Source organism: Neopelma chrysocephalum, unplaced genomic scaffold (genome assembly GCF_003984885.1).
Source record: "Neopelma chrysocephalum unplaced genomic scaffold, ASM398488v2 Primary Assembly neopelma1_99, whole genome shotgun sequence".
NCBI lineage: Eukaryota > Metazoa > Chordata > Aves > Passeriformes > Pipridae > Neopelma > Neopelma chrysocephalum.
The window spans coordinates 482,669-495,449 of record NW_020897762.1 but is presented as its reverse complement, the minus strand read 5'-3'; the positions used below and the strand labels follow the sequence as shown (position 1 = coordinate 495,449).

The 12,781-nt window shown below is 39.2% G+C and overlaps 1 protein-coding gene across 18 annotated transcripts in view; it reads right to left on the bottom strand.

The window, feature by feature from the left end:
* Positions 1-12,781, bottom strand: part of EHBP1 (EH domain binding protein 1) — a 212,143-nt gene that overhangs the window by 110,147 nt on the left and 89,215 nt on the right. For all 18 annotated transcript variants that reach the window (XM_027694880.1, XM_027694879.1, XM_027694897.1 and 15 more), the window contains one exon: positions 3,873-4,125. In XM_027694880.1, coding sequence (XP_027550681.1) covers positions 3,873-4,125 — 253 coding nt within the window. The remainder of the gene's footprint in view (positions 1-3,872; positions 4,126-12,781) is intronic.

Genomic DNA, 12,781 nt, shown 5'->3' with positions numbered 1-12,781 from the left:
TTACAAATATTGAGACAGATTTTTTAAAAATTCATTTTAATATAGAAAAAAACCACAAAATGTTTCTTTCCTGAAGAGGCTATGAAGTTTGAAACCATGACAGTCTGATACATGTCGCAGAGTTTAGTCCAACAGCTTCCACACAGCTATACAAGAAATTAAGCCCATGAAAAGCCCGGCTGAAAAAAGCCTTAGCTGGAAAATATGAAAGCACTTTTCTCTGAGATCAGCCCCGTAGTTTTTGCTTTGGTTATTTAATTGACCCACATAGTATGATTTATCTGAAGAGATACTAGACTGTCCACCACAAAATCAAAAAATCCAAGACGTGACAAACAACCTGCCATTAAAATATCACTGACAACGTGGCTTGTGGCTTCTTGTGCAACAGGCAGCTTCAGTAGATGGCAACTCGATAGTCTTGCCAATTAGACAGCATAATTCTAAGCCATACAATGATTAACGAGATAAGAAGCCACAGAGCCAAATGATATTGGAAAGCAAGTTTTATTCTGACCAATTTAAAAATTATTTGGATCAGTGTTACCAGTTAACTGGAAAAAAAAAAATCAACATTTTATTGAGAAGGAAACCCAAAGCTGTCACCATGGCAGGGTTAAAAGATCAGGCAATACTGCCAATCAGAAGTACTAAGGTTGAAAGCATTATACATTAAGTAGTTGTGAGCTGTGCTATTTTCAAATAATTGAACTTAATTTCACAAGGTGTGCTGTCCTTCATTAACAGGTTGCCACCCACCAGTTTGATTTTAATGTATAAAATTCAAAAAGGCAAAAGCAGGATTTTCCACTACCATTCATATGTCCAAACTAACGAAAGGAAAATGTGTTCCTTATCTCTGCCTAGGTAGAGATCTCAACTAGTCAGAGGAAGTATGTTTTGAGAGCATAGTTTTACAGCAGAATAAATAAATGTACTGGCTCATCTAAGTCCTTCAATAGCATGCAATGCCTCATGATGCTTATGCTTGTGACTATGCTTTGCATGTGTTATGAAATATTACTTATCTTCACAACCATTAGTGAAATATGTTTCAATGAAGCAAATTACCCAAGGTAAGTCCTTCACAGAGGCACAGTGAGGCTAAGTACCTTTTACAAGATTACAATGAGAGTCTGTTACAAAACTAGCATCAGAGTTCAGCTCTTGGGGCACTTTGTGTAAGCTCCAAGTCCAGAATCAGAACTAGGGATCTGCCAGAGCAGAGTGGGACAAGGGTCCAGATGTTAACTGATGTGTCCATGTTCCCAGGATATATCATTGCATTTCACACAAAATATAAGAGGAAAATGCCAAGCAGTACATTAAGTGAACTCCAATTAAACATTTAAGACGTAGGGATAAAAATACATTGTAGTTCCTGAGTGACAGCAAATGTCTTTCAGGAGCCTTCCATTTCTCATGAACTCCACCTATCAGGTTCAAAACGACACCTGGGGAAAGCACTTGACCAGTGAAACAAAATGAAACAAAATTTTAAAAAGTCAAAAGAGAAGACATTAGGAGAGAGGTTGAAAATAATATGCAAAGTTGTCTAATGTCATGATATGACTCAGTTGTTCAGCCTTGTCTTGATTACACTGCTCAGGCCAAGTCAACACATCTTAAAATAGACATACAGCAGGAGAAATAACAGGGTCCAGAGACGTGCAGTGGAAATGATTAGAGAGATGAAGAGACTTCTGTATGAAGAGAGATTGAAAAAGTTAACTCAGACAAGAGATAAGTAATGGTGAACAAGCTAGAGATAGACGAGACAACAACTGTTTACAGCAGGTAAATCCAACACTACTAATTGTTGTTTTGATAAGCCAGCAGAAGAGATAGGATGGGATTGGAAAGGTAATTTATTTACAATCAACAAAGGAAACACATTTCATTTAAGATCTTGTTTTTTTTTGTGGAACTCTCTGCCACAAATTGACACTGAAGCCTAGACTTTAATAGCTTTGGAAGAAGATTACCCCCTTAGGTAAATAATAAAAGCATCAATATTCACAGTAGATAAAAATCAATACACATCTGGACATAAGCCTTCATGATTTAGGGCACGCAAAAACTACCAAGTGGCAATGCCAAGAAAATTTTTCCTTTGGTGCTCACCATACTGTATCTTAGCAGAAACTTTCTGCTTAAAGATTTGAAAATAAATGACGTGAGGTAAGGTGAAATAGTGTTTGTAGGTGTGAGTTAATACCAGGTGTCCTGTGTTCCTAGATTGGAGTTTTATCATTACATTCATTCCTCCAGAGCGTTCAGTATAAAAATTCAAAGGTTTCCCTTACCACGCTCCTACCCAATACATTCAACATATGGTCTCCAGGTCTTTTTCTATGACATGTTGCTTCTGCAACTTGGGAGAAAAATGTGGAGAGGAAGGTTACTTAGGTGGTCAGAACATAAAAAACTTATGTGAAAGATGTAAAAAATTGTTTTTACAATGTTTATTGACTGCTTATTCTTCCATCTTCCCATGGGACATTGCTTTATCATGAAAACACAACTCAGCTTTATGTTCAAGTAGATTCCACCTATGGGGAGTTTATTTTTATCTTTGGTTAAAAAAAAGATAAAACAGAGAAAAAAACAGAGAAAATTCTTCACTTCCTCATCAATGAAGCTTTTTCTTTTTCTGCTCATCTGAATCTTTTCTGTCCTCTATACCTATATCTTGATGAGTGTTAAGTACACTTTTTTTTTCTCCCTGCAGATTCTGGTGACCAGGGAATGACCAATGATGCCTGGTGTGACCATCAGGGTGATCACACTGCACTCTGGAGACACAGTGCTGTTTGTTCAGGCACTGCTCTGATAAATGGAGCTGGCAGAGGCATCATCCCCAATGCCCTTTATTATTTGTTTGTTTTATTTTTCACAGACCAAACAACAACATCAAATTCACGGCCACAGAGCTTTAAAAGGAAAAAAACCCTGCTGAATCCTTTATGTGTTTCTATTAGAGTGCACGGGGAATTCTTCAATTCCCTAGAACACAGCTATAAACAGAGAAACAGAAAGATGATGATACAATGAATACCTGTGCTAATATTAAAAGTAATGCAAATGTCATGCCATGATAAATCTCAATAAATAATGTAAAATTAAATGTTAATTAGAATTGTTGTCTGTAAAATTGCTTGCATGTAATCACCATAAACTGTCTCATGAGTGGTGTGGTTGGTGACTAATGACCACAAACAAGGAGTAAGGATACACCTTCCAACCTCCCAACCTGTGCAGCAATTGCAGAAAACTCTCACTCCCTGTTAGTGTCTATACTGTAATACAAGGCAGTCAGTGTGTGTTTATAAAAGTTTTCTGAGTGGTCATGATAAAAGAAACAACCCAAGTAAGTATATAGTGTTAACTTTCTCATATAAAGATTAAATTTACGGGATTCTCAAAAATGTGGTAGGTAGATTGCAAAACGCTCTTCCTTTTTACACACTGCACCAAGATGAAACAAACTCTCCATTATGGTTAATAAAAATTATTAGTTTACGTAGGAAAAATAATGGTGAAAAGGAGAGGAAGGATCAAGCTCTTCTGCTCCTTAATTTTTGGCTCATTTGCAATTGTCAGGGCATGAAGTGCCAGAAAGGTACACAGACTTGTTCCCTCTCAAGTAGTTTGCTATCAATAAGACACAAAAGAGTTTCCTAACTGATCATGTTCAGCTGAATAACATGACTTGGGGGTATGGTATTTTCCGCTGCTGAGCTGCCTAAGGATCAATCTGTCCTAAGGAAGTGATTAAGGATCACCATGGTTCAACCCAATACACCTCAAGATTAAGCCAGGGATCCCACTAATGCTTCCAAAGCTGCTGAAAGATGAAGAATCATACTTACTCATCTAGCTCTTCCTCTTCGGCTTTAGAGGTATCTGCATAGAGGTATTTGCTCATATCCACTGGCCTGACGTTTTTCCTTTTTGCGGGTTGTGGAGGAGAATCTCTTGCACTTCCAAGTGCTTCAGATGCGTGATCTGGCTCATCGAATGGGTTTAAGTAGTCTGGGGCATCTTCATCCTTGAAGGGATTGTAACTGTCCGCATAGAAACTTTCTTCTGGTTTTGAAGACGAAGCTATTTCAGGGTGCAGCTCTACCAAAGAACAAAAAAACATTCAACAGATTTAACAAAGAAAAAAATTAAAACAATTTTATCAGGCATATGAGAACGTTTGCTTTTTAACTCTCAGTACATAAAGTATTATGCCTTAGGAGAATTTTCATGCTTGTTTATTCAAAAATAGGCCTTTCAAAAGGTTGCTTCATTTAGAGTATATTCAATAGGTTTCATTTTCTCACTTACTAAAGTTCTTTCAACCTAAATAGTTATTAGTTTCCTTATTTGTCATATACATGATATCGCAACATTTTAAAACATTTTCATAGACTATTAGTGAATTTGCATCCTAACAAAATGTCCTTAATTATTTATTTTAATAATGAAAAAAGATAGTCTGTATTTTATAACATAACTGGATTTAAAAATGGTGATAGTAAGTAGGTGGTCTTCTCATTTCTTAAAATGACTGAACTAAAAATCAGTTATTAGGTATGACCAGTAATTACATTTCAAAACACGTGTGCTCCTGGTAACAATACACAGTCGCACAGTAAAAATGAATTTAAATTAACCCTAAAGAGACAGACAATCAAACTGCTTCTCTTTTATTTGGGCTGTACAACAAAAACTTATTGGCAACCTAAACTGCATGCAGTTCTCTGTGTAAGGTCCTTTCTGTAGTGTCTGTTACTCTAAAGTGAATGGCATTTGGATATTGAATAATACAAATCCCCATATAGTAATACAACATTTCTTACAAAGACACTTAGTCATGTTAATCTTACTGTTTCTCTTCCTGCAGCATCAACTAATGAGAAGCTCAGTTCAATACTGGATGTGATGCACTTTCAAAATCTGTGCAAATAGGAACTTCAACCTAATGTCATTAAAACCTAACTTTCAATGACCATTTTCACATTATTCTTAATGAAAAGTGCTTCTTTTTCAGATGTATGGTTACTAAATTGGACTAAACATATCTTTAAGCCTTAACAGAGGAACTCTAAAAGTTACTTGTAACAAGAGTCTAAACAATAAAAAGATGGAGTTCCAAGTGGTTTTCTTCACTAAAGAAATATTTGGTAACACTAAATCACCAGTCACACAACTAACAAATGGAAGAGGCAGCAAAAGAAACAGCAGTGTTTTTATGTGGGTTTAGATGGATGATGTACTGAAACTGCTAATCCTGGTGAATTGCTAGAAAATATGAGTGTTCTCTACCCGACAGTAAACGTTCAGTTCACCGTCTCCAGGCATTAGCAAAGCCCAAGGTGTGACCAGCTATAACCTACAGTGTGAACAAGAGCCATTCCTAGTTGGACAGGAATATGATCCCTAGTTGCAGGTAGAAACTTCACCTATCTATGCACTGGAGTAGTCACTAGTCACTAGATCAGGGCAAAGGCTCAGAGCAGGAAAGGCTTTAGCTCTTCTCAGTACAACAGAAACCTACCAGGGACTGGAAAGATTTCATTTTAGAAAGAATCTCACAGTTCTAATGCTCTTCTTGATTTTTGCACTTGAACCTCAAAGACTACATTATCAGATTTTCTTCTACACACTTTCTAAGGGTCCATTTCCGATCATTTCTCTATGGTCAGAAAGTAGAAATCAAATGAGCTTGTCTGGAATAACAGAAAAAATTAATCAAAATCTTATCTAAGCCCAGTGTGGACCCTCAGGAGATAAATCACTCATCCAAGATTGAGGTCGAGTTCAGCTGGGTGAAACAAAATAAAATTATTCTTTGCCAGACAATACTGCAGGTTTGTATTGGGTTTGCACGGCCAGGTTTTGGTAGTGGAGGGGCTACAGGAGGGGCTACTCTGAGAAGTTGCTGGAAGCTTGCCCCATGTCCGACAGAGGCAATGCCAGCTGGCTCCAGGATGGACCCACCACTGGCCAAGGCTGAGCCCATCAGGACTGAGAGTAATACCTCTGGGATAACATATTTAAGAAGGAAAAAAAAAGTTATGGGGGAGATGTAATTGCAGCCAGAGAAGAGTCGAGTGAGAATACGTGAGAGGAACAACTAATTAATCAAAATGTTTGTAACTAACAGTAAAAAACCAAATAATCAGGGTGCAATAACAGTGTTAGCTAAACCTAAAATATAGGTTCTGTTACTGCTTAAACTGGTTAAGCCTCACCTGAGTGTCGTAAAGCAACATTTCATCTGTGTCTGAGCAGATGATCATATAGACAAACTACCGCAGGAAAAATCAGGGGGTGTATTTGCAGTATGTCAGTGCATGTGTTCACTCCTACCCCAGAGTAAACACAACATGCTTATTCCTTAAGAAAAGGGAATAAACTACTGAGTACTTATCCCGGGAGAAAGAGTAGTTACTGCACAGCAGGTGATGTGTACTAAGCTCACACCCCAGTTTATGTGTGGTGATTTGCTCATAAGCCCACATCCTTGTAAGAAAGGTCTTTCAGAGAAAGCCACAGTGAAATAATATTGAAGGTCTATAACTTAATTGACAGGGGAAAATAAACCATTTTAGGTAGAAATTATTAAAAACACAAATATGATCAAATCAAGCAAGAATTCTTTGACAGTACTACAGATTAAATATATCAGAGCAAAGCCCAAAATTTAAAATGTATTTTTTCATTTATTTTAAGCTAAAACTGAAGATTCTATACAGACTTACTTTCATCATGCTAGTATCCAATGCAGCTGGTCATGGCAAGAAAAAGTTTTGCACTTGCTTGCCCTGAGATGTCCTCAGTGTGGGTATCTGCAGTTGAGCTGACCCTTTTACAGCCAAATCTTACAGGTCTATGTCCAAACTGTTTTTAAAATCAGGTGAGTCAAATTTCCCCCTTACCATATAGACACCCTGCTTTGAAGCTTATGGTAGTCAGAATACTACCCAAATGTTACCCCCACATTTTGTAATCTGACAAACTAGACCAAGCAGAAGTGTTTTGGAGATCTCTCAAAAGATAGTTTCACACAAAAAGCAAAAATAACCTAACGAAATGTAAAAAAAATGACAGATGTCTCATTCAAATAGTGTAGCTTATTGACAAAGCTTTAACCAAACTTTTTACTACTTTAAACTTCGCTCAAATATCAAAGTATTTTATCAAGAGAGTGGACAACTACAAATAGCTGCTTCTGCAAGTCCACATGATGGATCATTGCACCTGCACCTGACTCTGTTCATAAATACACATTATCATATCTGAGTGAAACTTGCTGATAACTCACAACCAGCATTCAAATAAATATTACAAGAAGGAAAGTCAGCAATATACCCTGAAGTTAAAAACATTCAGGGAAACAATCTCTTAAAACCACAGTGTAAGCTTTTACTTTTAATTTGCTTTTAAGCGTCTCCTGGAAACAACGAGTTAAATCCTTGTTTAAATCTGATACATTTTAAGGGGCAATGCAAATGGTTTTTGCAATTCTTTCTATTTCAACACTATGGATCAAGTGCTGTAACTCTAATTAGGACAAAATTCTTTCTCTTTTTCATTGGTTCAACAGTAACTACAGGTTTGGCCTTACACACAGAGCATTGCATATCAGTGCTCAGACACCTCTGGCTTGTTATTAATTAAAATTTTCCACAAAATCTGACACCCAAACTAAAATTAAAAAAGCTTCTAAAAATGTCATTCTCAAGACACTTTTACAGGAAGAATTTTGTACAGGCTTAGCTAGAACCCACTTAACTTGGCTACTCATTCTCTCTATTCTTGCCATCCAGGATACTATTTTTCCCCTCCTTCTTCTTCCTTCAGTGTCCCCACTGGAGAACCCAAACAGGCTCTCTCCCATGGGGTCTCTGAAACTCTTTAGGACTAGCTTTTGTGTCAAATCTGGCATCACTTCAGGAGCCTCTCTATAACAAATTCAGTTGCTAGGACTGTGACTCAACAGCACTGCTCTTAAAACCACATCCACTGTCACCTTTTCTGTAACAAAGACTTATTTTCTCAAGGACCTAATGATGCTGGGAAGTGCATTTTGGGGGGCTAAACATACAACAGCTTAGAAGGGGCTTATTTCCCTCTTCAAGCTGCTTTCACATTCAGAAGTCAACACAGATTCCCCTGCTTCCCCCTCATCATTAATCACAGCTGAAAACACAGGAGTCCGGTCTTTATTGGAACTATTTTTTTTAATTGCAGTTCTTTACATTGATATAAATTAAAAAATAATGATAAATGAAATAAAAAAAGAAAAGGAAAGGGAAAAAAAGAAAAAGATGCTTTCAGTTTGGCACTTCAAGGGTCAAACACAAAATAATTTTGCATGATTAAGTAATAAAGCCACAGGGGTAGGAGTGACAAGAAGAGAGGTAAAATTATTACTAAAGCAGAAGCACCAGCTGCTCTTGTGCCAGATTCTGGAAACATTACTTGCCCTAACTCCACTGAGAAAGGCTGCTTATGATAGTAATCACTCTGGCACTACCTATCTGCACAATCAGCCAGAGCATCTCCAAAAATCACCCTGCCCTTCAACCCACTTGCCTTTTGTAACACAAACATATTGTGACACGTCCCTTAAAACCAAACAAAACCTCCACCAAAACATCACACATACCACTTTCCCCTTGGCAGAGGATGAAAGAACAGGCCACATGTGAAAGATACTCAGTTACGCCACTCACTGCCCGACCGGCAGGAGCACAGGCACGGTGGGGATGTGAGCAGCCTGACAAACAGCACAGGGTAAAAATGTACTGCCCGGTACTTCTAGAAAGCATCATGACTGGCATGCCCACAAACCACTGATGATTTTCTATGTCTTTTATTAATACACCCACATTACTTTTCAGTAAGAAACAGGAGAAGGGACAGAGCCTATTCCGTCTCTATTAGTTCTCCTCTCTATTAGTTCCTGTGCTGCTCTCTCTGTAGGATATCCTAGAAGGATTCTGGGTTTGGTGCTGCATTGTGACAGTTTACATGCTGCAGTGAGCTCAGAAGTCCACACACAAGGTAAAGAAATACACTGATGAAGTAAATGCTGTTCTAAAATGGCAAGGGGTGCCAGCAAAAAGTTAGCCTCACATCTCGAGTGCATTGAAGGAAACTTGTATTGGTCATAGGCAACTTCAAAATTTGTATTCCCCACCTACTTAAAAAAAAAAATCTAGAGTGCTGAAAGTGTGTTGTTCTTTTCTATTTGCATTTTTTGTAGATGTTGACTTCCCCAAGTAAATATTTTGCAGAGAAATTAACTGATTTTAGAGTTCTGTTCTACTGTGACTAAAAATCCAAAAGGTAGTCCTCATATGATCATCTACTGCTTGTCTGGAATAAAGTTGCAGAGATATGCTGTTCAAAGAGACTATTTTTGATTTTCCCAGATTTCTAATGTCTAGCTGACCTACTAGATACAGAGGGAATAAACCTCAATTTGACACGTCAACCAAGAAACACATCTGAAGACTTTTTTGAGGTGAGTTTTTCATATGCACATTCACTCCATTGTGTGTATAAGACCATTTACACTAAGGACTTTTTAAATCCCAGCAGCATCTAGAGCCAGCTTGCTGATGACCCTCTGCCACGCACCACACCCACAGTGTGCACACGGATGCTGGGAGCGCTCACGCCTTTAGTTTCTCTCCACCCCGCATTCCCAGGGTTAGATGATTATGGGATTAGGAAGATAGAGGGAAAGTAGCTGGTTTGTGAACAGGCACAAGAAATATCTGTCTAGGAAACAAGTATCTACTGGCAAGTAATCCTCCTTTCCCTTTGAGTGACTGTCAATACATACATATTCATACCCTGAGTGACTCCAAGCACACACGGTACAGGCTTGATAGGAATATCCTTGGAATATCTTTGCCAAATGGCACATCATGCCTCCTCGCATCTGATGGCAAAGTACTCAGGAAAGGAGGCTCCAGCTGGCTGCTCTGCACATCTTGGGGAAATTAAGTAACAAATTCTACAGAAGACTCTGAACTTTCGCAAAGTCTAAATTCCAGATTAAGCCTTGTCCAGATAAAAAGATAAAGAGACTAACATGTAGTGAATAGAAAAATACTTCATCCCTGCACGCATAAAAGGTTAATCTCTTGATTTAAGCAGATCACAAGACAAGTGAAACAAGTAATGTGACTCTTTAAGCCTGTAGGAGAAAGTCTGTCTTAAACTCCTGAACCTCTGTCATGCTCTCCGAGCTTCTGGGGTGGCCACTAAAAAGGTTACATTCCCTTAAGGATACAAAAGCAAACAAGCAGGCATAGTTTCAAAGAGTTTCCTAGAAAGAGATGTCAGTAATGAAAGTTCCACTGAGGTCTCAAAATAGAAGGAATGTCCTAAACCATGAGTGAATAATGGGAAACAAACAGGGCAGCCTTCTGCAGTTGGGCAACAGGATGAGAACAGCGGTGATATTGTATAGTTCAAAATGTAGTCCAAACCAAAGGTAAATCTCCCCAAAATGGTAAGGTCCTGGTGCTCCCCATGTAGACACTGATCCAATTAGCCATAGAGATATACAGCAGATTCCTGCTGTTACTGAAGATTCATCTTCTCTATTTTTTCTCAGCACCTTTTTTTCCCTTCCTCAACTTTTTGTGAAGGACTGGAGAAAAGGCACATGTCAAGAAGGCCAAGAAAAGGGAGATGAACACAACCAGTGCTCATTACAGGTCTGGAGTAGAAGACCCAGTGCTTCTCAGGGGTGCCTGAGGTGAACAGAAGAATCCCTGAGGAGCCACTAATCATACAGTAAAAGCTTTAAAAATGCCACACCAGATGTCCCACTCTTTGCCTGATAGCCTGAAAGCCCTCAGATCTTCCAGTCTGCTTTAGTGTTCCAGGAAGACAACTATTGTCACATGAGCCTGACAGAAGGTGCATCCCTCCCAAATAAAAAAACATCTTATGACACATTGGGAAGAATCTAGTGACACCCTGTTTGTCACAATCACTGTCATGTTATTGTACGCTGACTGCTGCATGACAGCGACAGTGTGTGGGAGGAATATTTGGTACACACACACCCAACTCAGCACTGCTGCCCACAGCTGTGCAGAGGAGACCCAACAGTCTGATCAGAGACAGACCCAGAAAAGTGGAAAAGTGTCGATGGCTATGACTGAGGATGACAGCATAGGCTAGATGTCACCAAAAGAACCAGAATCAACTGAAAAAATACATGCCCCTCATACACTGAGAGTGTATTAGGAACATAAGCTGGCTGCTGTTTTGGATGCAGGCTGCTCATACTGAGCTTGCCATGAGGTATCAAGCTACTCCAGTGCTAAGAAACAACACCAGTTTATCATTCTCTGTCCCTAAAATGAGAAAGAACTGAGTCTTTAGTCCCCCGTATTTTGTGACCAGAACACTCATTGCTTTCTGCCAGAATGGGTTCTCTCTGGAAAGGAAAGAAAAGCTGGGTTTGGGAGACAGCAGTTTAGGTAGGACAGGACTCGTACTGTTTTCTCCATGGAGAAGAGAGCTCTTCTTTCTAGAGCAGAGAAAGGAGAAAGGAATATAGGCTGAGTCTCTTAGAGCAAGTTGTGTGTGGACTACTAGATGTGTGAAAATAGGTGATTTATATTCCTAGTTATTCTGCCTCCTTCCATGATCCTAAGAGAATTCACCATCAAGGAACAGAGAGGAAACAAAGCCAAAGATTAGGACACCAGAATCTAATCCATAGATATTGGTACCTACAAAGATGAAACAACTCACTTCTGCAGCTCCAGAAACATCTGACAACTTTATAGGAGGGAGAAGGTGCCCAGGGTAGTGACTTTACAGCTTCAATGGCTCAATACAGAAGACAGGGCAATATCCCTCTTTCAGAAATACAAGCTGTGAGACTACACCACAGTCAAAGTATGACAGGACTTGATCACCACCCACATGGGCCTCTGTGGAATCTGAAGGCAGAAAAACTCTGTTGTGAGTAAACATTCAGCTTGTCCAAAGAAAGTGAGAAACCACAGGTGGAAACTGCAGCTCAGAAGTGCATCCTCATTAGACCTGGCATTAGAAATCCCATGGCTGCACCCTGGACCGCTCCTACTCAGTGTGGTTCTTCTTCATTGCCATGACAGTGGCTTGGTATTTTCTGGAGGAAGAAAAGTCTTGGAGCTTTGAACAGGAAAGGCAGAGTACAGCTTCAAACTTGGGAATTAACTATGAATTGGCTTTTCGAGCAGCTGCAAGCCAGAAGTCACACATCCAGCAGATGGGAGCCTGCATATCTGGGCATGGAGCTGAGGACAGCAGAGATGCTTGCTGTCCTGGTGCTCCTTTCTGGTCTTACGGCCGAAATCTTATCAGATTAAAAATTTACAAGGGTTGTATATCTCACTCAAATGGAACAAGAATGGGCATGTCAGTCTGGAAAGGGGATTAACACCTAGCATGTGGCACAAGGCACGATGCCAGGAGGCTTAACTGAGGAAGCCATAAAAACATTAAAAAAAAAAGGAAGAAGAAAAGAGAGAAAATTAAATTGTAATAATGAAGATTAGTGTTAACCAAGAATATCTGTGATGCAGTGAAGATTGCAGTGAAGGAAATTATCATATTAGCCATCACCCACGTGGAATAGAGTTGCTTGACAGTGTGTGTTGCTCATTCATACCACATGAGTAGAGTACAAGTAACACATCTGACACGTCCAAAAGTCTCTGGTTCAACAAGTAGCCCCCAGTGGCAAATATACAGGATGTGCCTC